The sequence below is a fragment of the Salvia miltiorrhiza genome, chromosome 8 (assembly GCF_028751815.1).
Source record: "Salvia miltiorrhiza cultivar Shanhuang (shh) chromosome 8, IMPLAD_Smil_shh, whole genome shotgun sequence".
NCBI lineage: Eukaryota > Viridiplantae > Streptophyta > Magnoliopsida > Lamiales > Lamiaceae > Salvia > Salvia miltiorrhiza.
Window position 1 is genome coordinate 57,982,807 of NC_080394.1, and position 24,201 is coordinate 58,007,007.

Genomic DNA, 24,201 nt, shown 5'->3' on the forward strand with positions numbered 1-24,201 from the left:
TATTAATATAAGAGATCATCACTGTTTGAATGTCTCAAATAAATATAAAAAAAATATTTTTGATTGAGAGATTGATAATCATATTTTACAATATTTGTGATTTTGTTATGTATGAAACTCAAAATTTAAAGCACTACTCGTCCTCTCCTTGATATACCCCATATTAAAAGCACAATTATTTGCTTATCTATCTTCTCAAACGAACTTGTTAAGGAAAAATGTGTGTATATAACTTATTTTCATGTTAGGATTTTAAGTGGGAAATATCAAAGTAACAATGTTCAATAAAATAGTGTTAATATGTGAAAATAAACGAGCTATGAATATAAATATGTCAAGAAATTCCATACAAAGCCCAAAATAGCCCAACATAATCTTATTAATTCACGAATAGCAGCTGCAAATTTATATGAAAACAACACAATCTTATAAAAAGAAGATTAAAGGTTTTTAATTTTTCACCATTGGGTACTATCAATTCCACAATTAAAAAAAAATTATATTTATTATACAATTATTGTAAAAAAAATCACGTTACACTAATATTTATGTTAAGAAAAAGATTAGGCCCAAAGTAAAGGAGGCCCAGGCTGAAAAAATCGGCCCGCATTCTCGCGCCCAAAATAGTTTTTACAATCTTGTAGAGAGAGAAAAAAATATATTGGAAGGCATTTTTAGAGAGAGAAAGTTTCGGGGAACCAACGAGCACGAAGGGGGACGAGCCTGCAGCATCATTTCAAATCAAAATCACACGCAGTTACACGCACTGACCTATACATACGCGTATTCGTATGTATACGTTCATCTTCGTTGCCATGCTGTAGCGGGAATGCTCTCATAGAGTCGGGTGCTGTAGGGCAAAATATGCAATCATTGCTTTGAGTTGAGGTACCTTGTGCTATCAGAAGCAAAACCCTAGGAGCTGAGGGGGAATTTGCGGGGGCCTATCTCTTGAGCCCCAAGCTGCAATTCGTTCGTGGCCAATCGCAATTGAGGTATTATCCTCGTGTTCCTAGCTCTGGAAACCCTAGAATTTAGAGTTCTGCCCGAGTTTGTCATGACATTGGGATTTTTCTGCGAGCTCGTAGTTGAATTAGGGGTTTTAAATTGGGGGAATTGATGGGGAGTCGATGTATACGTGTTTCTTGTCGTGCATTTCGGTGAATTGCAGTATGGATTTCGAGTTTGCTCCATGTGGGGTTGCAATGATGGGCACATGATTGGATGCGTTTTACATGGCTTTTGCATGCTGAATGAGTTGAGTTCTACGTTTTGAGTCTGCGGTACTTGTCTGAAGCTTTTATTTGATCAGTTATGACAGTTTGAACTTGAGGGGAAGTGGAGGGAAATGCACGTTTCCTCATATTTATAGGTGTCTCTCTTTCCCCTCCCTCCTTCCTTTCTAGGTGAATCTGTCTTGTTAGTGTGGCAGAGTTCTAAATCTTTAACGTTCTTGGACACAAGTAATCCAATGAATCAGATGGACGGATATGGCAATTGGAACCATTACGTCTCCATGTAGCAAACGGATAGTTAAGATGCATTTGCATGCAGTTTGTGCCACCTATTTATTTTGGCTGTTTCATATCTGCTATATTTTAGAACATTTTGCCATTGATTGCCAGCCTTTTAGCCTTAGGGTGGTAAGAAACATAACTCGTTTCACTTAGAATGTATGGATTTGTTTTTTGCATGTGGATGTGCATTTTTGAAATGCGGTGAATATGTAATGTACCTTTGTACTTATTTTCAAGATTTTGGAATATTGTGCTTATGTGGTATACTTAGGCAAGGTTGCTTGATTTGGATGAATGCTAATTCTCTTTATTGTGACTTCATCTTTGGCCAATTGCAGCAAGATTTAGTGTATCTAATTTCGCTTGAGCTTCGGAATAAAGTGTGTTTTACGCTTGAATGATTAAGATTGACAAAAAAGTGATATAGTGACGGCACATTTACAATTTGAACTATTTTTTTTTTTCATTTTTCTTCTTAATGTTTTTATTACCAAAGCTAAGGTTCTTAGGCTTCAAGTGATATTATGTTACATTGTTAGCAAACTAGCAATTGTGAGACTTTAAATCTGACCTCTTTGATACATTGAACTGCGAGACTCTCACATCCACCACAATGCAGGGGACAAAGAAAAAGGAACCTCCCTTTGCTATTACTACATCCTATGTATTTGAAAAGAAACTCTATTTTTTTATCCTCTATGCAGCACCCTTTTAATTGATAATAAGCTGCATTCTTGTTCCTTAGGAGTTTGCTTTTAGTTTTGAGTTCATGGAGGCAGTAATTTGTAGCTTTTGAACTGGGGGATGCATGGATGCAACTCACCGTCTGTTCCCTTAGTAAATGCCGAAGTTGAGTCTATGGGAGGAGTTGTGGAAGGCGGAGTTGGTATTGCTCACAAAACTTCTCCCAGACGAGCAGCAATTGAAAGGATCCAAGGAGAGCTCAGGTAATACAGCTTTTGTATTATGCAGCTGCACAAACTCTCAAGGATTCATCATTCATTTCATTTCCGTGAACATTTTCTTGTGATCACAGGCAAGAGTATAATGTTCGGGATAAAACAAAAAGAGAATTGGAATTTCTTGAAAAAGTATGGAGCTGTAACTTAATCTCTTTTTCTCAATATGTATCGAACATTTTGCAGTACTTGATTCCTTTTTGTTGGCAGGGTGGAAATCCCTTAGATTTACTTAAGCCTGGAGATGCTACTTCTGTTAGTGTCCAGTCAACTTCATTCACCAATCAACATCAGGATCACTTTGTTACCAGGTATGTAAGATGAATCACATATATCACTTAATATTATCTCTAAGTGCTTCTTTTGTGAATAATATATGCTTATTTATTTGTGTGGAGTTACAGTGAAGCAAAAGGCAGTTTTGCATTCACTGCATCGCCCCATGGAGACTCTGTGGAGAGTAGTGGTAGACTTGGGGCAAATCCTTGTGAACCCAATAGTGCTGATAACCTCATGCTATTTGATGGTGAGCATGAGTGTTCTGAGGGTGATAAGATTTCATTACATCCTAGTAGGAGTAAAATTGTGCTACCAGAAAAGTTATCTCAGATGGATGGGAGTCATAGGACTCGGGAACATGGTGAATCAGCTGCTTTTAGTGTACCTAGAAAAGCGTATAAGAGAAGGAATAGATCCCGTCCAAATCGCGATGGGATTAGGTTAAGTTCAGTTGATGTAAATACAACTCATGGCAGTGATGGCTCTTCTCTACCTTCTCGCCATGGCAAGGAGCTTAAAGGACAAATATCTGATGCAGAAAATCGTAATATTTCAATAAATTGTGATTCAAAGCCTATATGTGCTAAAGATGGTGGCAAGACTGGACCGGTGGAGACAAAACAGGACATGGAGTTAGGTGATGGAAAGGCTGTAGAGTCATCTAAAAATCTGCTTGAATGTGTTCATGTGGAGGCTGCATCAGATGCTATTGCTTCTGAGATCCGTCTGGATGATCAATGTAATCAACAATCACACTCAGGTGCTCTAGAGACTCCCATTCAAATGACTTTTGATGGATCTGAGGCCATACAGACAACTGAAGAGATGAGTTCTGCAGTTAATGAGTGTCAGCATATTGAGTCTGCCAATAAAATTGATAATAATGAATCTAGTTCCTGTCAAATCAATGGCATCAGCAGCGAAAAGGATGGAACAAAATATGATGCTCATAACACGACTGACATGAAGGTTTTGGATTCTGCATCATCTTGTGCACTAACCAACAAAAGTATTGATGGAAACAATGATGGTGATATGTGTAAGAAAATTACAAATGCCGATGTAAATGGGCTGATCAAAGATCAGACCTTACCCTCAAATGGGACGCCATTCGTAGAAAGTGATGAGCTTGTAATTGAAAAGAGACATACAAGGGATGTTGGTGGTTGTGCTCTTGACAACCCGGAGAGCTCCTCAGCATGTCTAATGCAGCAAGAGAATGGCTTTAAGCAGAAACATGATGAAGAATTAAATGATAGTGGATCTGCTATGAAGAGTGAGGTGAAGAATCAAATTGTTAATGAAGTGATGGAACCTTTTGAACCAAGGGGGTTAGAATCAGGAATAAAAACTGATCCTGCTTTGAATGACAATCTTGGACCGCGTAATGAAATTCCATGTGCTGTTAAGAATCAAAATTCTATTGATACTTCAACTTCTGATTTCCCAAATGGTGGATCTTTGACTAAGAATTCTACTATTTCCCTTGAGGCTCAAACTTCTTCCTGTTCGAACTCAAAACTACAGCCAGAAATTGATGAAGATTCAATCTTGAAAGAAGCACAGATTATTGAGGTTAGATTGTTGTGTTTGCATTTCATTTGTCCAATTTAGGTGCGCTTCAACATGTTTCCATGACTTTTTGGGTCAAATATCTGATGCAATGAAATGAATAGGCAAAACGAAAGAGGATTGCACAATTATCTGCTATGACTTCTGTGAGAAAAATACGTCCAAAATCTCATTGGGATTATGTGCTTGAAGAGATGGCATGGTTGGCAAATGATTTTGCTCAGGTCTGATCTTGAAAGTTCTCCCTCGCATTTTCAGTTCAGATTTTTACCTGCTGTTTGCAGTATTTTTTGTACATAATTTATTGGGAACAAGCACTAACATTATTCTTGCTGGAGATGATATATGTCACCATGCTTATATTGAGAGTTTCCTGGTTGTTTAGGAGCGTGTTTGGAAAATAGCTGCTGCGGCCCAAATAAGTTCTCGAGCTGCTTTTGCTTGTCGGTTGAGAAAACATGAGAACAATTCTGGTATGGAGGCAAAAAAAGTTGCTCATACCTTGGCAAAATCTATCATGGAGTTCTGGCATTCGGTTGAGGTACGTTTAAATTCCATTAAGAGGTGTTTGTTCATGTGTCAAACCCTTTTCCTTCTCTTTAATTTGGATTTATTAGTGTCTCTCGTCTATACTTCTATCTAAAGAAGTTTTGCATTTATGAATTCTCAAGCTGATATCTTGTAACTAATATAGTTGGCAGATTGGCACATGCAAAAGTGCTATCAGATGAGATAATCTGAGTGAAATGTACAAATATGCAAATCTAATATGTGTGGACTGAGTTCTAGTTCTAATTCATCCGCTGAATTTTATGGAGAAAGGTCTACTTTTGAACTATGAGCTATACCTAATTTTTGTTTAATTTTGCCAATAAAAGGTTTTTGCTCTTGCTAAGATTCCAAGGAATGTATGGGATGTGTCATGTTTTTTCTTAATTGTATTTTCTCGGTAATTGGTCAATGGATGCGTCTGTAAAATGACTTTCTAGGGATGTTCAGTTTAAACCACTGTTCTATATGGTAACAATAATGTATGATTTCCAGCTTGGAGCTCTTTGTCCCGGTGAACTAACAAGTTAACTTTACTTTGACATGCTGTTAATTGCGAGTAATGTTTTTTATCTGTTAGGCTGGGGTGATTTCAGAAAACTTGTTAAAGTTATTGCTAGTTAATATTGGTGGATAGAAAGATGGGTAGAAAATTATGGTTTTGATTATGATTATCTTTGGTTTGGCAGGCAAAGACCATATTACCTGAGCAAGAAAGTCAAAAGGATGACACCCTTCCTGTTAAGGCTTATGCAGTGAGATTTTTGAAACATAACAATTTCAACTTGATTGATAACCAAGCTGAGGTACCACCGACTCCAGATAGAGTATCTGACACGGGGATCCTTGACCTCTCATGGGAAGATAATTTAACAGAAGTATGAAATCGTAACAAAATATCTTGATGCCCTCGTCATCAATCCCTCATTTCTTTCCCTACTGCTTTGATCAATACCTCATTTTAATTTCTGCATGTAGCATGATTGTAAGTTGTATGAAGGGATGGCATCAAAATTTTTCTTGAACTTATCAACTTCTGGTTGACTTATATATTACTTCTGACTTTCAGGAGAATCTCTTCTATGCAGTCCCTGCTGGGGCCATGGAGACCTATAAACTCTCAATAGTATCACAATTTGCACCGTGTGAGGTAAATGCTTTCTTTGGATCAGTTTGTGCAGCGAGACTTATAGGATCACCATGTTTCACTGCATCATGTTTTGCAAAAAAAAATTCTTAAGAGAAGCATAATTATGAATGACTTATGTAACATATCTGTTAGAAGTAAGATTGATGCTGTTGGGTGGTTTGAGATGAGCCAATGCTACTGACATGCTTGCTTTTGAGAGTGCAGACTTTAGCTTTAGAATGCCAAATATATTGACATAATGAAAGATGTACTTAGCCCCATTCCCTACTAGAATGTTTTTCCCCGGCAGTTAGTATGTTCATAAATATCTGTTTAGTGCAATCGAACCTTTTCCTGGATTAAAAGTTTTGGTTGTGGACCCATGATACCCATTACTATTCATAATAAGATGCCCCTACTGACCTAAGAATTCATTGAAAGTCATCTCTCTTTGTATGAACCCAGGTTTCTTTTTCTTTGCAAGTCTAATATAGTAATATTACAATGTGAATTCTTTTGTATCATATGTTAACCTTTTGGTGTGTGACCTTATATCTAGTCACTAAAGAACTGATCATATTCTTGCCCAGAACTTAGGAAACACTGTTCAAGAGGAAGTGGAAACATCTGCATGTGATGCCACCGAAGGTAAATATGATATAGGTATTGCTTGGTTTTCCTTTGCTATTTTTTATTATTAAATTATCTGTTTTGTATATTCAATTGAATTGCAGACTTTGAGTCTCAAGATACTGCATATGATGAGGGTGAGGGGGACATAAGCCCATATAGCATGCCAATGGCCTTTGATAAGTCCTCAAGATTTGGCCAAAAGAAGCGTAAACACTTCATACATGCTTATGGGGTGAGATCGTATGATGTAAGCTCCGACATATTGCCAATGCAATATGCTGAAAATAAAGTTGCCAATCAACCAACTGCTTTAATGGTGAAGCGGCCAGGTGGCAGTCTTAATGTGTCGATCCCAACAAAACGTGTTCGGACTGCTTCCAGGAGAGTTATCAGCCCATTTAGTGCAGGAACCTCTGGATGCATTCAGGTACCTAATAAAACAGATGCTTCGAGTGGCGATACCAATTCATTTCAGGATGATCAGTCGACTCTGCATGGTGGATCATTTGTTCCAAATAGCTTGGAAGTTGAGTCAGGTGCGGACTTCAATAAGCATTTACCATTTCACTCGGCAGAAATCGTGACAAAACATAAGAAGAAGAAGAAACCCAAGCATCTGGTAAGCAATATTATACGATTTTGAATATGGTTGCACCAATTGTTGTGTTTTGCCTGTGTCTTATTTCCCTTTGGTATTCTGATGCAGAATGCTTCTTATGAACCAAGATGGCAGGTTGATACTACCTTCCAAATAGAGCAGGTGAATTTATAATCTTCTTTTCTTTTTTGTTTTATTGTACGTGTTTGTTGATAGATGTTGTAGATTGATAGGAGATGCACTCGAGATGCAAATAAGCTTTCTGAGCGTTTCTTTCTGTCTCTCAATTATTCTTCTTAACCCTGCCTCTACTTAAAAGTCTTAAAAGTAAACTTACTTCAGTTTCTGAAGAAGTTTTTGGTAATAGGCCTTCATTTGTTGAAATACTTGCTGATTATCATTTTATATAAAACACACTGGAGTTTGGTCTTAGTATTGATTCAATTTGTTATTTCACTCAAAATGAATTGTCAATTTGAATTGATAAAATACCAAGGAAAATCAATCTGTTTTGGAGTTCTAATTTAGTTAGTGATGGTACCTCTTCTTCCTTGTAATTGTGTTAATGTGTCCGATTGACGTTGGATGTGGCTACTTTCTTTGCAGTTTCACAGGGATAACTTAAAGAGAAGTCATCAACTTGAGTCTAATGGCAACAGTGGTAAAACTTGTTCTCTTCAAGTCAGTAACGATTTTAGTATTGATTTTGTTCGTGTCTTCTGATGTAATTATATATCATCTCTGAAGGTTTATTTGGTCAACCCATGATAAAGAAGCCGAAGATTATGCGTCCATCACAAGATAATTCTTTTGAGAATATTGCTCCTGGTGCTGGTTCTGCTCCTTCTCCAGCAACCTCCCAAATGAGTAACATGTCTAATCCAAATAAATTTATTAAAATGCTTGGTGGTCGGGATAGGGGTAGAAAGCCCAAGATTCTGAAGGTACATTTGCCATTCTGAGCTGCCCCCCTTTCACTTTTTCTGATGTTGGTGTTGGATCAACTCTAAAGTTAAGCATCTTGATTCTTCTCAGATGCCTACTGGACAATTGGGTTCAGGAAGTCCATGGACTCTCTTTGAGGACCAGGTTGATTTTTATACACTTTGTATGCATATGTACATGCTAAAATACTCACCATGTTTTTTAGACACAACATATGGTTGTGTTTTAGTACTTGTAGAGGTATTATCATTTAAAGAAACCGTATGAAAATTTTTAGGCACTTGTTGTCCTGGCACATGACTTGGGCCCAAACTGGGAGCTTGTTAGCGATGCTATCAACAGTACTCTGCAGTTCAAGGTAAGTTTTCTAAAGTAGGATTGTCATTTCTTTACACAAAGTTTGTACTTTCTAACATACTATGTATTATCTTTTTGTTTATGTAAAGTGCATATTTCGCAAAGCTAAGGAATGCAAGGAGCGCCACAATTATTTGATGGATAGAACTTCTGGTGATGGAGCAGATAGTGCTGAAGACTCGGGGTCCTCTCAACCTTATTCTTCTACATTGCCTGGCATTCCCAAGGTAAAATGCCTTCTTTTACTTCCTTTGTATTCTTGTGCTATTTAGTGGTTTGTTACAATACTTGCTCTTTCTGTATTATATAGGGAAGCGCCAGACAGTTGTTTCAGCGTTTGCAGGGGCCAATGGAAGAAGAAACCCTCAAATCTCATTTTGAAAAAATCATCATTATTGGGCAGAAACAACAATACCGTAAAAACCAGGTACTTTAACCAAATGAATCCAATGTGACATCATCATATCAGCATCTATCATTGTATGTGTTTTGACTCTTAGCTACTTTTGATACTACCAATATGTTGGGTTTCTGGTTATTGAACGAGATGTTCATACTGCAAACAGAGATTGCTGTTGAATAGGATGTTGGATACTATATATGGAGATTCTGGTATTGAATCTCCCTATTGGGTTATAAGTTGCATGTTCGAATGTGCTATCTTGAATCATTGCTTTGTTCTGTTGAGGATTGCATTGTGTTGACAATTTTTCCTCATTTTATAGAATAAGATTACAATATTGTAACATTTTACATATCATTTAGTTTTGTATCTTTGGGGTAAATGGATAATTCTTTTTGGCGAATTTATTCTGCTTAATTCAATACTATTTGTTTTTCCTCTTATGTCATTCTCTTGTATGTTCAATGTGAATTCAGTTTTCATCTAAAGCTGTAAATAGCATAAACCTATTTTCGTACTTTTAATTTTTAAGATACTGATTGACTATTATTTCTGTCATTTCCCTAACTAAACAAATTAAGTATCATTGTTAATTTTTATTTGTATACTTCAATTTTGGTCATGATTGTGATTTTTATTTATTTACATGATTTCTTTAAGAATGATAATCAGGACCCCAAACAACTCCAGCAACCTCATGGCTCTCATACAGTTGCCCTGTCCCAAGTTTGCCCAAACAACCTAAATGGAGGCCCTGTTCTCACGTAAGTTTTTTAATTGTTTTGATCATGCACACTTTGAAGGTGACATTTTCTTATTTTCTCTAATACTTTTTTATTCTCTAAATTCGATGACTTTTGAATCTTTGAAGCCCTCTGGATATCTGTGATGCCCCTATTACTGGCCCAGACATACTTCCTATTGGTTATCAAGGGCCACATACTGGTGGATTAGCCATTGCGAATCAGGGTCCTGTGACTGCAATGCACCCTGCATCTGGTGCCGGTTCTGCACTGCAAGGATCGCCAAATATGATGCTTGGCAACAACTTCTCATCTTCACCAGGCTCTATGAGGTAATGTGTTGAGGGCTTAAAGTTTGTTCGGTTTTGCTGTTATTTCTGATTGGGTACTCAGTTATTTGCTGTCATGTAGGGATGCTAGATATGTTGTTCCTAGACCTGCTTCAGCCGACGAACAGCAGAGAATGCAGCAGTATAACCACATGATGACTAATAGGAATGTGCCGCAGCCCAACCTTTCTCCTTCTGGAGCTCTTCCAGGAGCTGATCGTGGTGTCCGTTTACTTCCTGGTGGCAATGGCATGGGTTTAGCCAGTGGTGTTAATAGAAGCATGCCAATGGCAAGACCTGGGTTCCAAGGCATTGCTTCACCATCTATGGTTACTGGGAGTATGGTTTCCCCTAGTATATCATCAGCAAATATGCACTCTGGAGTTGGCTCTGGTCAAGGAAGCTCCATGTTGAGACCTCGTGAACCTATGCACATGATGCGGGTATGCGATTGTTTTCCTTTCTAATCTTATGGAAACATTTATGGTTGTCATTTTCATCTAGCGAAAGTACATCTAGTTTTGATGATGATCATGAAGATTAAATTTTGGCTGGAGGATCATGATGTGGCAATCATTTCAGATATCTATTTGCTTCTGGGCCTGTCATTAAGAAATAATCTTTTTCCTTTTATTGGTTTTAATATGCGAAATTTGTGTGAGTGAAGTATCTTCTTGATGTACATTCCAAATTGAAATTGAATTTCCATGGTCTCATGTCTGATCTTGAATGACAGTCATTTTAATTTTTTTTTCTTTTAAGGGAGCTCTTATTCTTTTTGTGATTCCTATATTTCACAGTTGCATATGTCTGTACTTTCAATAACAGATAATTATGTGGTCTTGTAGCCTGGCCTGAGTCAGGATTCGCAGAGGCAAATGATGGCGCCTGAGCTTCAGATGCAGGCCTCACCAGGAAACAGCCAAGCTCACTTTGGTGGATTGAGTTCGGCATTCCCTAACCAGACTGTGTCTCCACCAGTGTCCTCGTACCCTCTCCATCATCAGCCGACCCATCCAATATCACCTCAGCCTCAAGTCCTTGGTCCTCATCACCCACATTTTCAAGGACCACCTAATCATTCCCCAAATCCTCAACAACAAGCCTATGCAGTGCGCTTGGCTAAAGAGAGACAACATCGTCTTCTGCAACAGCAGCAGCAGCAGCAGCACCCAGTACAGCCACAGCAGCCACAATTTGCTGCATCTAGTTCTTTGATGCCACATGTACAGTCACAGTCACCTACAGTACAAAACAGTTCACAAGTTCAACCTCAAACAGCTACGCCACCGGTATCACTTTCCCCGTTGGCATCAGTGCCCCAGCATCAGCAGAAGCATCAAGTACCAGGTCAAGGAGGCGTACGGAATGCACAAGCTGGTGGGAGTGGGCTAGCTAATCAGACTGGGAAGCAACGGCAAAGGCAGCAACAACAGCTTTCGCAAGCTAACAGGCAACATCCTCAGCAGCGGCAGCAGTCACAAGCTCAACAGCCAGCTAAGGTTGCAAAAGGGGTTGGGAGAGGTAGCCTGATGATGCATCAGAACATCCCAGTTGATCATTCGTTAGGAAATGGGGTTTCCACAAGTCCCGGCAATCAGAGTTCTGATAAAGGAGATGCATCCACTCATTTAATGTCAAGTCAGGGCTCATTTGCCAATTCTGCACTGAATACTGTGCAGCCAACAGGTCAATATGCGTCTCCACGGCCACCTAACCAGTCCCTTACGCAGCAAAAGAATTATCCTGGCCAAGCTGCCTCATCAACCAAGCATCTATATCAAATGCCTTCTCAGCCTGATAGTAGTAGTCAAGGTAATGTTCCAGCTGTGCCTTCGGCCCTGTCGGGTTCAAACCACCAGCAGACATTATCCCACCAGAAGTTAGTGAATCAAAACCAATCGACTCTTCAAAGACTGCAGCCAAATCGCCAGATAAATTCTGATCCAGCAAAATCACAAGCAGTAAATTCAGACGCTGACCAGCGTCCAACAAGCAGTTCTACTGATATGGTTGCCACGACAACATTACCTCAGACCACTAGTAATACAACTAATGTGGCAAAGGTTGTCTCTTCAGCCAATGCTCATCAACCAACATTGGATGGGCATGCAACAAATATGAGTCGCACAGTGTCAATGCCAGCAAATGCTGTTGAGTCTGCTACTCAGGTTGGCCAAGAGCTTGGCCAGAGACCACTGGCCACCATGCCTTCTAATAAACACGATGTTAGTGCACACTTCCAGCAGCAGCATCAGCAGTCGTCACAACTTCCACATCCTAATTCACCAGTGTCCCAGCAGCCCCTTCATTCTCAGCAGGGGCAGCTTCTTCAAACAGGTAAAGGCAATTTGTATGGTCGGCCTGGTGACCATAGTGTGGAATGAAGATGAGCCAAAAGATTGTGCGGTGATGATAGTGCTGTTCATGTCTGGTTGGCATACTCTTACACACCAGTGTACAGGTCAGTCATGCCTTATTATGTTTAGATATCTGCCAATTAACTGATATTAGTCAAATGCAAGTTAATTGTTTTGCAGGTTCTTTATATGCATTTAGTAGTCCATAATTTGGGAATTGGCTATTAAATATGAAATCTCCTGTCTTTGCCTGGCCTATAAAATGTCTAATTATAAAAAACAAAATGGGAATATTTATCTAATCTTTTGGAGAGAGAAGCAGCTATCCAATGAAAAAGTAATGTTGGAAATTCTTACAAAATGTTCCTTGGTCGGGTCCAGGGTGGGTTTGCTAAAAGTCCGACCCTGAATCTCTCTCAAATTCAGATTCAATAACTGAATCTACTGAACACTCTTCTCAAAAAAGTCGAAGACGTACCTTTATTCATATACCTTTACTCATTGCAGTGTGTGCAAATATATAAAAACATACTAGACTCACTACATTTGACTTCCAACACTTTCTTTGCATGAGAAATATGTACATAAGAGAGCTTAGCTGATTGAAGTCTGTTCAAGATGTAGGGGTTTAAGTTTGGGAACTTGGTCTCTTTTCTACTTTACCTTTAGTTGGCATGTTTATATCTATGCTAATTTGAACCTGCAATTTCTTCAGTGAAGCTTGCGCTTGTGGTTCTGTAAGGGCACGGAGAAAAACTGACACGGCAATCAAATCCAAGAGCTCTACAAACAGTGAGACACGAGGCTGCTCAAATTTTTGGGAACAATGTATATTAGAAGTGCCCGTAGGGCTTCGGGAAGATGGAGACGAATAGTAGAGGTAGGTGTACAGAGTCTCGTCTCTCGTTTTGTTACCTTTTTTTCTTATGCCTCTTTATGTTATTGTGGTGAGGTAGGGTAGGGGCCATAAATTGTTGAGCGAGTGATGCATTGTTGCCCCATAGGGCGGGCCGTTGTCATTGTTATGGCCGAAGGCTATGGGAATATTTTGTGAATATTAATTAGTGTTGTTGTGTATAAAACACACTCTAGTCAACATTCCTTCAAATAGTGGTCCATGCATCATCCCCTGTATATTGCTGTTGTAATTTGTCCCAAGATTTGAACAATGAGGAAATCAAAAGATATGCCCAGGCTCTTTTCTTACTCTTATTTCCTGATTGCACCTTGCCTTGGAAATGAACTCTCTCTCTCTCTCTCTCTCTCTCCCTCAAAAGTTATGCCCAGGCTCTTTTCTTACTATACTCTTATTCGTTGATTGCACCTTGCCTTGGAAATGAACTCTCTCTCTCTCTCTCACACACACACACACACACACAGGTTCTTAAATCATTGTGAACTGGAAAAGAAAAGGCTGCCGCTCCCAAATTGGAGTATTTTAATATTGTGTATTAAAATTATTATCGAGTAATCAATTAATAACTAAAAAGGTTGAAATTAATTGTTAAAAAAAGTACAGTCTAATTGGTTGTAATAAATTCTAATTGATAATTAAGAAGAATTGAAATTGAAGAAAAAAAAAAAAATGAATGTGGGACAGAAATGGAACACTAAAGAGGTAGGATAGAAGGATCCCAAGTGCTCCAAACGCTCGTCCAATTCCCCAAAGGTAAAACGGAAAGAAATAGTATTTCATATTTGTGATGCTACATGTAAATCTAAGGAATCCTAGGAAATGGTGTTAATGACTTTGATAGTAAAGAGAAATAAAATGTAGATAAAAGTTGCACTACTTCAAATTTATGGTGAGAATGTTTTTACAATAACTAAGCAAAGAAAACTTATAAAACAATGTTCTTCAATCTCATTTCTTCAACTTGTGTGTGTGTGTGTGTGTGTGTGTGTATCCTTTGTACAGCCGATACTGGGATGTGGGAGATTATGTGACTTCCTCCAATATACATCTGTGCAAATAATGAAAGTGTGAAAGCTAGTAAGCAGAAAACTTGAACAATTTAGGAGTAAAAAGGAAGGGTACCAAAAACTAGAAACTCAGAACTGGTAAACTTGTGTGTGTGTGTGTGTGAAAGAGAGAGAGAGAGAGAGAGAGATTACCTCAAGAATGTGATCAGCTGAAATGTTGGTAAAGACAATCCTAGCTTAAAAAGTTAGGTCAGGTGAAAGAACAAAGATCAATGCGGTAACGAATACAGAGGCCGGTTCTGAAGTTATTCAGGTTCCTCGGGGTAGAGACTTGCTACTTCGTAGCCAACAGCTTTGACTCCCCTGCCGTCAAGTCACGCAGATGAAGCACGGATATCAATGATGACGGCCGCAATTTATACAACATACAGTGCATTTGCTTCACTAGCAAATAAGAACTTACATTTAAATTATTCTCCTTTATTGTCGCTATTGACTCAGATAGCTCCGTTTGTTTTGATGCTGTCGCAAGCAATGCCTGTACAAAAAAAATTAACATATAGGCTCGTTTAGCCACCTCTTTCAAGACAAGGTAACACGAACGAGAATATAGGTGGAACGTATCTTACTTTCTTTGTCTTCTGCAAGTCAACTTCGATGGATTTTATGCGACTGAGAGATTCATGAATCATGTCCTCTTTCTCAGATGGAATTTTTGCAGGTTTTTTCGAAAGTTCATTTACCATATTCTCTAGATGCTGCAACTTCTGGTAACAGGGGTGGAGAAGCTCCTCGTTCTTTCGATGCCCATCCTGTTCTTGAGAATTCGAGTTTCTTACTTCTGTTCTTTGGTTTTCTAATACCGTTTCCATGTTTTCCATCTTAAAGAATCTTCTGAACAAACCACCAAGTATACACAAGCATGTGAGTAATCTGAGCATAACACCCGTCACTATGGCAGAGAGAGATCCCTTCAGCAACCTTTGTTCTGCAATAACACCAGCCAAATCTGCAGGTCCATCATGTTAGAGAATTACCTATGCTACGAGAAAAACAGGCTCATGATATCATGATCATTATACATTGATGAAACCATGTTTTATCCTTCGAGGATCATGAAAAACAGGGTCATGATATCATAAATCTCCCTGAATCTCATGGCTTGCTCAATAGTTATGTTCCCATCATACAATACTTTTGAAGAAGACTTGTGGACTAGTTTTGGACGATTTCCATGAGAACTCGGAGAACGTATTGACCAAAATGAGTTTATTTTCATTTCTGCACCCATTTGATTGGCTTTATACAAATTTATATGCCACGGAAGATAACTGAACAAACTCTAAAATACAAGAGTATCATAATAGCTACCTACTTGATGGACGGCTAGCTTCATATCTATCACCCAAAATATCCAATTCTGATCTCTGTGATATTTCCTGGATCAGCAAGGTCACAGAAAAATATGGTGATATATACAATGTACATACTTTAATTTGTATGCAATCCCTTAAAATAAGGGCGATCAGCTCAAGAAACCCAAGGTAAACATGGATGGGGACACACATTACATGTAATCAACATTCAAACATACAATTATTGCAGTAAAAACACAGGAATATATTGCATCTAAGATGTACTCCTTTCTTTATCCAATAATATTATTGTATGCCAAGGAAAACACACGCATAGTTAAGTCAAGCTTCAAAAAGTAAATAAGACTTTTTTAAAAGAAAAAATATGAAAAAATTCAATATCCTTAGAGCTAAGAACAATGAAGCATAAGTGTAGAAAATCAACCAAAGGACAAGTTTATTATCTTGTAGAAAGTATGAAACTCTTACGTTATTACTGAGGGAAAGCGTTGATTCCCTGGTATCATAAGCACATTTTCTTGAAATAGAAGATGAAGCAATTTCATTCCTTGATTCCTGTCAAAGAAGCAAGTGTAAGCTCACATTCATCTTAGGTAGCATGAAGGTGAACAATATTATTACTTAATATCTACATCCTACCTTCATATCAATCGGCTTGATTTTGGAATTTTCACTACCAGAGAAGCTAACTGGAAATGTTTCGTTACCAAGGTCCTGTGCATGCATTGTAATGTCAGATAGAGCCAGTAGTCTTAAGTGTCTAACAAAACTTGGCATCTAATATCTACAAAATTTTACCTGGGGATCAGCCAGTTTTACTCTTAAATCTTCACCTTCATGCAAAGCATGAACTAACTGCAAGAAAGTTCGGGGAAAAAGGATGAATACAAAAGATTGGAAAACTGGAGCTGCAACAAATCGGAAGTTCTTCATCCTTCAATATCAATTTCAATCATGAATCAACAAGCAATGACAATATCTACACCTTCATCAGTTGTGTATCATTCCAAGGTCCCTTGTTGGATCCAAGACATCCACCTTCATTTGGACACGAGCAGGATCCACCAAGAAAATCTGGCAATTGACTGAAATGCAAAGGTCCAATGGTAGACTAAAGAAGAGTCTGTTTTTTTATTTTTATTTGAAGTAAGTACAGAACTGTACTCAAGGACCCTACCTAGAATCGACGACTTCCAATAGCTTGTCCTGGAATTTGGTACCTAACACCTGTATATCAGTAGAATTGGTTAAACATTTCATTTGCTCTCCAAACAAAAGAATATTCAATTTGAAAAAGATAGAGATCCTTTACATGTATTTTTGCAGTGGTCCTTGGATCAAGGAAGCCTTTTGCCCAATTCCATACACACTTAAATCCACCACCGGCATTAACTATGAACATTTGATGCAATGTCTGAATAAGGTGGAAAAATCTATCACTATCATGAACAAGCAAAAGTTTATGATTTTTTTTCATTGAAAAAGAATAGGAGGCACCTCAGGGTAGTTGCTACTATCAATTCTCTGCATGCGCATTACTAGATCACGTGCAATCTTTCCAAAACTCATCCAATTCTGAATTAGATGTAAAGGCAACATGATTAGTTAGGAAAAATACTTCATGTTCATAAGAGAAATTAATATGTACAATAGATTATGTAATGCAACAACATAAACTAAATACCAGCCCATGTACGTCCAGGATAGTTGTTGTTGAATCAATATGGCGCTTGGCAGCAATAGAGCATGCTGCAAACTTTTCTGCAAAAGCTTTCTCAAAACCTTGGACGTGATATTTCAAGAATCTATCGACAGTGGTGACATTCATTAGTTTACTAGGTTCAACTTTCCCAAGTCTTTCGATGTATACAGGTCGTCCTCCTTTATCAACACCATGGTAACCATGAGGATAATATAGCTGAACTTCTTCAAATTCCTCATATATGAAATCCTGAATACAGAACATAGTCATAACAGCAACATAAGTGTGAAAGTAAGACTTCGATATCAGCAACATGCTGAAAGGAAATACATCAAATTCTCAACAAAAGGGAATAGGTTGCTGTTTTGGAAACACATACCATAGTCACTCCAACAGAATTAGAGATCTTACAGAATATCCATACTTTTGAAGATTGTGCTAAATATGTTTATAAAATTTGTTGGTATGATTTGATCATCTCAGAAGAATTTCAAGGAGTTGTGTAACAAAACCTGTCAGAGTTGGTGGTTTCGAGGAGAGGAAAAAATAACATAGACATGTGGCCCATAAGAACTGAACTGATTGTTATTATAGAAAGCACATTTAACTTAAATGAGACAAATCAATAGCTTAGGTATCCTCAATAAAGAAAATATGTTTTGCCTATTGCAATGATGATCTTCAGGATAGTGACGAGTCAAGTTCACTATCATCTGCCATTGTGGTCTCAGTTCTCATCTTAGAAACTATGATAATTTTATCAAAATCAAGAAAAGCAAAGGAGGAATCAAAACATTTTACAATATGATGGAAAGTCTACCTGAATTATAGTGTCTACTCCATTTTCTTTCCTCCAATTCAACATTTCTTCCCACATCTGTACTGTTTTATCAAGGTCAAACTTTCTTGCTTTTAAGAATCTGCAACACTATGCATTTCGTTATTGATCACAAAAAGTTATTTAAAGAGGTTCATTATAACAAAATAAATTCTTCATGAAGTTAGTATATAATACAATCAGTTAACCAGGGGGCTTAGCCCACTGGCCACCGGGTCCTCACTTAAGTGAAGTGACCCGGGTTCGATCCCTCTTGGGAACGAATTGGTGATTGGAGATATAAGGTGGAGTTTGGTGAATGGAGAGATAAGGTGGTTCTTGGAGTGGATGGGGAACTAACTACTAACATCTAACATGACTTTGACCGATCAAAAAAAAAAAAAAAAAAATATATATATAATACAATCAGTTGTTATTATGAGTCATCTTGTTTGATAAGAAAATTGATTGTCTAAAATAATCTGTTTCAGTCTAGGAATCAGATGAAAATAGTGGATTAAGCATCATATAATGTAAAACTAAAGGTGGTTTCATACAGCAAACAGGAACACAAAATTGATTTTTTAGGTGGTTGTTTTTGAGCTATAGAATGCGTTTTCTTTTACTTCACATATAAAAGCAGAAATCACAAAAAAATATGTAAATCCTAGAAGTTCCTGCTGAACCCACAGCTGCGATATCTAGAAAAGTATAACGTTTAGAGTTCAAAACACTGAAAGAAATGTTAAAGGTTGTTTGAGACAGATCTACAGTCGCAGACCAAAATTCTTATAATGATGGAAAACAGAAGAATTAATTCATATTAGCAAAATGCCAGAGGAAGAATAAAATTGGCCTGATAATCACCTCAACATAGTATGGTAATCATCAAAATGAGCCAGAAGGATGTCCCTTTCAACCAAAGCTCGACGAAATGCATTAACCACTATCTCTTCCTCCTTATCCAGAAACTCTTCAGTACAAACTGAGGCAAACAGGCAATGCACCTTCCTCTGTCCATGTTTCCTCGACTCCCGCACAGTCCTTGTTGAAGGGTTCATTGCCTTTTTCCTCAAAGATCTCATCCGACGCCTCCTTTTATCATCCTCAGACATGATCTCATGACCAAATCTATCTCCCCTTCCATCTTCATGAACCAAAACTAATTCTAATTATCAGAAGATCAATAATCGACAATTATTCATATAATTAAACATAATAAACGAATCAATGTTTCTCATCCTCATACATGATCTCAATCACCCCCTTTCATCTTCATTGAACCAAAACATCTCTATATATTAAAACGATTGATATGACATGAATCGATGTAATCAAACATAATAAACCACCATTGTTCCTTAACACTATCTCATCTAAACTGGCAAGAAGAAACTCGAATTTACCTGGCATTTCGTGTCCTAGTATTTCAGCATTTCAATCCTCAAACACTCTGCATCAATCGTCAACTATATTAAGTCGGTTGCATTAATAACAGGTGGAAAAAAAGGCAATTATCATTACAATGCAGATTTCGTTAATCCACGTGCTTAATAAATTCTGAAACACGTATTCGATTCTTCCGCTAGTCAAATTCTCGCAACGCAGATTCAAAATGTAGGGGGTAAAATAGGAGTAGAAGATTAAAAAAAATTATCTCAATCAAAATAATTCAATCACAACATTTTTTGCAGGCTTCCACTCACACACTTCACATTCAACGAGGCAAAACAAAACACCGTGAATTAGGGTAGTTGGAAAGGAAAATATATATACACTAGAAACAAACATACGAAACACGCAAATCACATTCTCAAGTACATTGAATCCCCACTGATATTACCTTCCAAAAGTAGCAGCATTCGAATTGTGATGGCGATCGGCAATCGACGATCGCTCCTCTCCGCCACGCCGACTTATAACTTAAATACACGCACAAGCACGCATTTGCAGCTCACGTAGAGTGCGGGGAATTAGTTAAGGCTGCTTTCAGATCAATCTCATTCTCTCTCTCTCTAGAAAATGCTATTCCCGTGAATGCCTCGATAGCAGTATTTTGTGTGTATAATACACACATATGCATAATATATATATATATATATATATATATGTGTGTGTGTGTGTGTGTAGAGACACAGCCATACAGGTCCAAGTACATGTAAAGATTCTGGCTTCTGTGTGTGTGTGTGTGAGAGAGAGAGAGAGAGAGAGAGGGAGAGAGAGAGAGAGAGAGAGAGAAAGTGTCGCTATCAAGGAGTAGTTGTAGTTTACAAACAGAGGCGGGTAAGGGAAAGCTCCGTCACGGCGCGTCTTAGACGCCGGCGCTTATCGTTTGCGTTTCGAACAATGCGAAGAGTAAAACGACAAGACGGAGAATATAAATATTAACGTCGCCGTCAAACAGCGGAGAACATTTCTTACGTTACTCTACAGCAAACATATGATAAAAAAAAAGAATATAATTTAATTTTCTCGTGACGTAAATTAATTACTTCAAATAATATTTACATATCGATTTTAAAACTTTTTCTCTGCCTTGAATTTCAAATTTCGAATTTTTAGGGGGTGTATTCGTTGTGGAATTTGATGGATTTCTATGGATTTTAAAAGTATGGGTGTATTCGTTCAAAACTTTTAAAAGTCCATATAAATCTGGGTGTATTCGTTCAAAACTTTTTAAAATCCATATGTCGACCAGAATATTTGAATGATTTATTTAGTGTACGAAAACATTAATTTTTTTTCTCTCTCTCATAAAAACTTAATGAAGAATTTGCAAACACTTGTTTTACTCGATGTCGCCACTAAATTATTGCTAATTTAAATTGGAGTAATCTAAAATCTATAGTAAAAATAGAATATAGAGAGATTTGACTCATATATTAACTCACTCATTTTAATTTCTGTGTTTTGGGCTTAATCAAAAGTATTCATTCATCAAGCCCAAATTTACTTTGGGCTAAGAGAAAGTTTGCTTCTAACAGATGTTTGAGAATTCAAATGAGTTTACTCTAACAAGCCCAATTAATGCAAATTCTAGAGTTTTGGACAGAAAATATATATATTGATTGCTATATGGTATAAATAAAACCTTTAAGAGAAATATTGTCCTTAAAATAATTTTTTATTTAAATGTAATTCTTATTTAGGAGCATACCTACATGATCTTTGATAATCGCAATTTTGTAAATTTAAATATTGTAGGCAATGTGAACTATATAGTTTCAAACATGCATATTTTTCTCACTTCTCAAATGATTTCACTCAAAAAATATGTAGCTGCAAAATCCCAAATTTCATAAAAAAAATAAGACAGTTTCTGTTGCAGTTTTTATTTTGAATAGGACATTAGACCATAAAATTTTAATTATAAAGCCTCTAATTTGAAATAAACAAACCCCATGGCCTTGAAATTGGTGAAAACATTTGTAGAAACAAATTCTTGTAAGCCCAAATATTTGGGCTTGAGTGGCATTTTTCAAGAAGCCCAATAGTGTATGCACTAGAAATAAGCCCAAATATGGTCAATTCTGAAATCAAAATATATGTCTCTCTTCAAATGGATTAAAATATATGTGACATATTTCTAGCATGGTTTCAAATAAAAATAAAAATAATTACAACAACAACATATTTAATCATATAGTATCATATATGAAGGTCCAATTGAAAGCTTTGAATTCAAAGTCCCCTTTCATCAATTCCACTTTTTTTGAATTTAAGCAACCAAAAAAAAAAGCAATTCGGCTTTATAATATTTGTATATTTTTCCTATAAAAAAAATAGCATTTCAGACACTAATATTGACTAATCATTAAACTATTATGTTCACTTCTACTCTCAAAATGTGGATTTTTTCCCCCAAATTTCTCCACGTGAGCTTAGAAATTTGTATAGAACTATCATTTGGATTAATTTCACCTAATTTCAATGAATATTGTAAACTATATAAATTCTAAAGCTTATTCTTTCAATATCAAGATAGTTGTGTTATTAATAAACATAAGTAACAATAAATTATTATTTTTCTTCATAATAATAAAGTTGTTATATGCACTTAATCAAAAATAATGATATGTATATCATTATATATCATATTTGAAATTGACAAAACTCCAATATAATGCTTAGCACCCAACTTTTGACCAACAAGGCGACAAGTTTGATTGCACCACATATTTGGAATACCCAAATTTTGGTAGATAGTCTAAAATATTTAATTTAATTTAATTTTCAACAAAATATAATGAATTTATATAATATTATTTCGAATCTAATAAATCTCAGTAATTTAGAACACATGCCATAAAATCACCGAGCTGGTTGTTGGGAGGATTTCTCAGGCGAAATTTTCCAATCTCACCAACCCCACCGCAAAATTGAATTACACAGATTCACACTCTCATTAAAACTCTTCGATTTACTCTGCAAGAATTTTCGATCTCGAATTTCATTTTCTTCGAATTGATTCCAATGTCTAAGGTTTTTACTTTGGCTGAGGTCTCTGAGCACAGCACCAACAAGGATTGTTGGCTCTTAATCGGGGGAAAGGTAATTGATTCGTCATCGTTTGTGTCGAAAAGTTTGAATTTATTTTTTATGTGGATCGGGTCGAATTGTGGATTTGGATGCGTAGATCTCGATATCAGTTGTGATTAGTTCTTCAGTTTGGATTTTCTTTTTTGATTAATTTTTCTGTGATTTAAGGTATGTGATCGTTGTTTTAATAGTATGAGATTGTTGTAGAAATGAATGCAAGAATTAGTGTTAATTTTTGTTGGATTATTATTGTGGGTGTTTGATCAGATCTTGGATGTAGCATATGATTTGGATTTGATTCCTTGAATTCTAATTTTGATGATGAGATTGATTCTTAGAATAAGATGAGTGGCTGAAAAACTGCTGATCTTTAGTTGTATAATAATATGTTTAATATCCATTTATTAGGAGTCTCATAAAAAAGAAGTGAGAGAGATTTGATTAAAAGAATTAAGGGACTTAATTTGATACATTTTTAATGTTCTCAAATAGCTCAAGCATGAGATGGGTAATATATAAAGAGCCTTAGTGATATATTTTACACCACCAATCAAATCTGAAAATCAAAAGATAAATTTGAATCTTTAACCTAAGGTTAAAATGAGTATCATATCCTTTAACCTTGTGATGTGAGGTAACTTTTATAGGTACTGTGTTTGTGTGTTTTAATGAAAACACCCTTTTAGGTTGGAGATTAAGTCATCGTCCCCAACCCGATCATTTTCTCTGTCAATCGAACTTCGACTATGAATATGTTATAACAGTAAAGCATGTGTTCTTTTGAAGATACTCATGATGATATTTTCTTGAACAGGTTTATGATGTGACGAAATTCTTGGATGATCATCCAGGAGGCGATGAAGTTTTGTTGCAGTCGACAGGTAATGCAATCTTCTAACTAAAATCCAACTGACATGATGTTTGTTGGTTAGACTATGTGTTGTGAACCGTATAGTCCCTTGCAGGGAAGGACGCGACCGATGATTTTGAGGATGTGGGGCACAGCTCGACTGCAAGGGCCATGTTGGACGAGTACTATGTGGGCGACATTGATTCAGCGACCATTCCCAGCAAGGCCACGTACACGCCCCCAAAGCAGGTGCAGTTGAACCAGGACAAATCACCAGGTTTGCTCATCAGGCTCCTCCAGATCTTGGTTCCCCTCCTTATCTTGGGTGTGGCTGTCGGTGTTCGTTTCTATACCAAATCATCGGCCTAAATTTAGGGTTTAGAAGAAACCCGGTGATCGATATCTCGAATTTATTCTATAGATTCAACTTTTGTGGTGTTTTGAGTGTTTCATTTTCATGTACTCTCCCAAGGAACTTCACATTGCTCTCTTTCTTGGGTATCTTTCTATTACATTCTTAGTTATTCATGAATTTGTCATTTCTTGCCCCTTGTCTTGATTTCAATGTTCGTTCGTGTGCAAATTGTCTGCAAACTATGAAGGGTATTTTTGTCACTTCAT

At 37.0% G+C, this 24,201-nt stretch overlaps 3 protein-coding genes across 10 annotated transcripts; 2 read left to right on the forward strand and 1 right to left on the reverse strand.

Annotated features, from left to right (window-relative positions):
* Window positions 1-658: 658 nt before the first annotated feature.
* LOC130999548 (chromatin modification-related protein EAF1 B-like) lies at window positions 659-13,581 on the forward strand. 3 transcript variants are annotated; one of them, XM_057925103.1, is made up of 24 exons: window positions 659-995; window positions 2,263-2,464; window positions 2,554-2,608; window positions 2,687-2,787; window positions 2,881-4,330; window positions 4,432-4,551; window positions 4,713-4,868; window positions 5,566-5,754; window positions 5,946-6,026; window positions 6,596-6,653; window positions 6,740-7,257; window positions 7,345-7,398; window positions 7,843-7,897; window positions 7,984-8,180; window positions 8,272-8,325; window positions 8,459-8,539; window positions 8,628-8,765; window positions 8,849-8,965; window positions 9,602-9,705; window positions 9,813-10,016; window positions 10,096-10,456; window positions 10,862-12,391; window positions 12,423-12,477; window positions 13,089-13,581. In XM_057925103.1, exons 2-24 carry the CDS (start codon window positions 2,322-2,324, stop codon window positions 13,112-13,114), a joined length of 5,847 nt encoding a protein of 1,948 aa, XP_057781086.1. In that variant the 5' UTR covers window positions 659-995; window positions 2,263-2,321; the 3' UTR covers window positions 13,115-13,581. The 3 variants fall into 3 exon arrangements, with proteins under 3 accessions (XP_057781086.1, XP_057781085.1, XP_057781087.1); XM_057925102.1 differs by having other exon boundaries at window positions 667-995; window positions 9,614-9,705; XM_057925104.1 differs by lacking the exons at window positions 12,423-12,477; window positions 13,089-13,581 and having other exon boundaries at window positions 667-995; window positions 10,842-11,073.
* Window positions 13,582-14,145: 564 nt separating this feature from the next.
* Window positions 14,146-20,312, reverse strand: LOC130999550 (phosphatidylinositol/phosphatidylcholine transfer protein SFH9-like). Of its 6 annotated transcripts, none has more exons than XM_057925106.1 (17): window positions 20,035-20,312; window positions 19,598-19,644; window positions 19,059-19,359; window positions 18,195-18,294; window positions 17,357-17,623; window positions 17,170-17,247; window positions 16,985-17,086; window positions 16,850-16,899; window positions 16,658-16,757; window positions 16,471-16,527; window positions 16,312-16,386; window positions 16,141-16,227; window positions 15,672-15,735; window positions 14,926-15,305; window positions 14,760-14,834; window positions 14,489-14,659; window positions 14,146-14,363 (listed from the first exon to the last, which is right to left on the reverse strand). In XM_057925106.1, the coding sequence occupies exons 2-16, from the start codon at window positions 19,602-19,604 to the stop codon at window positions 14,606-14,608; spliced, it is 1,797 nt and encodes a 598-aa protein (XP_057781089.1). In that variant the 5' UTR covers window positions 19,605-19,644; window positions 20,035-20,312; the 3' UTR covers window positions 14,146-14,363; window positions 14,489-14,605. The 6 variants fall into 6 exon arrangements, with proteins under 6 accessions (XP_057781089.1, XP_057781090.1, XP_057781088.1 ...); XM_057925107.1 differs by having other exon boundaries at window positions 14,146-14,337; window positions 19,059-19,353; window positions 20,035-20,311; XM_057925105.1 differs by having other exon boundaries at window positions 14,146-14,337; window positions 20,035-20,311.
* Window positions 20,313-22,346: 2,034 nt separating this feature from the next.
* Window positions 22,347-24,119, forward strand: LOC130999552 (cytochrome b5-like). The gene is made up of 3 exons (XM_057925113.1): window positions 22,347-22,742; window positions 23,545-23,611; window positions 23,696-24,119. The coding sequence occupies exons 1-3, from the start codon at window positions 22,665-22,667 to the stop codon at window positions 23,947-23,949; spliced, it is 399 nt and encodes a 132-aa protein (XP_057781096.1). The 5' UTR covers window positions 22,347-22,664; the 3' UTR covers window positions 23,950-24,119.
* Window positions 24,120-24,201: the final 82 nt, after the last annotated feature.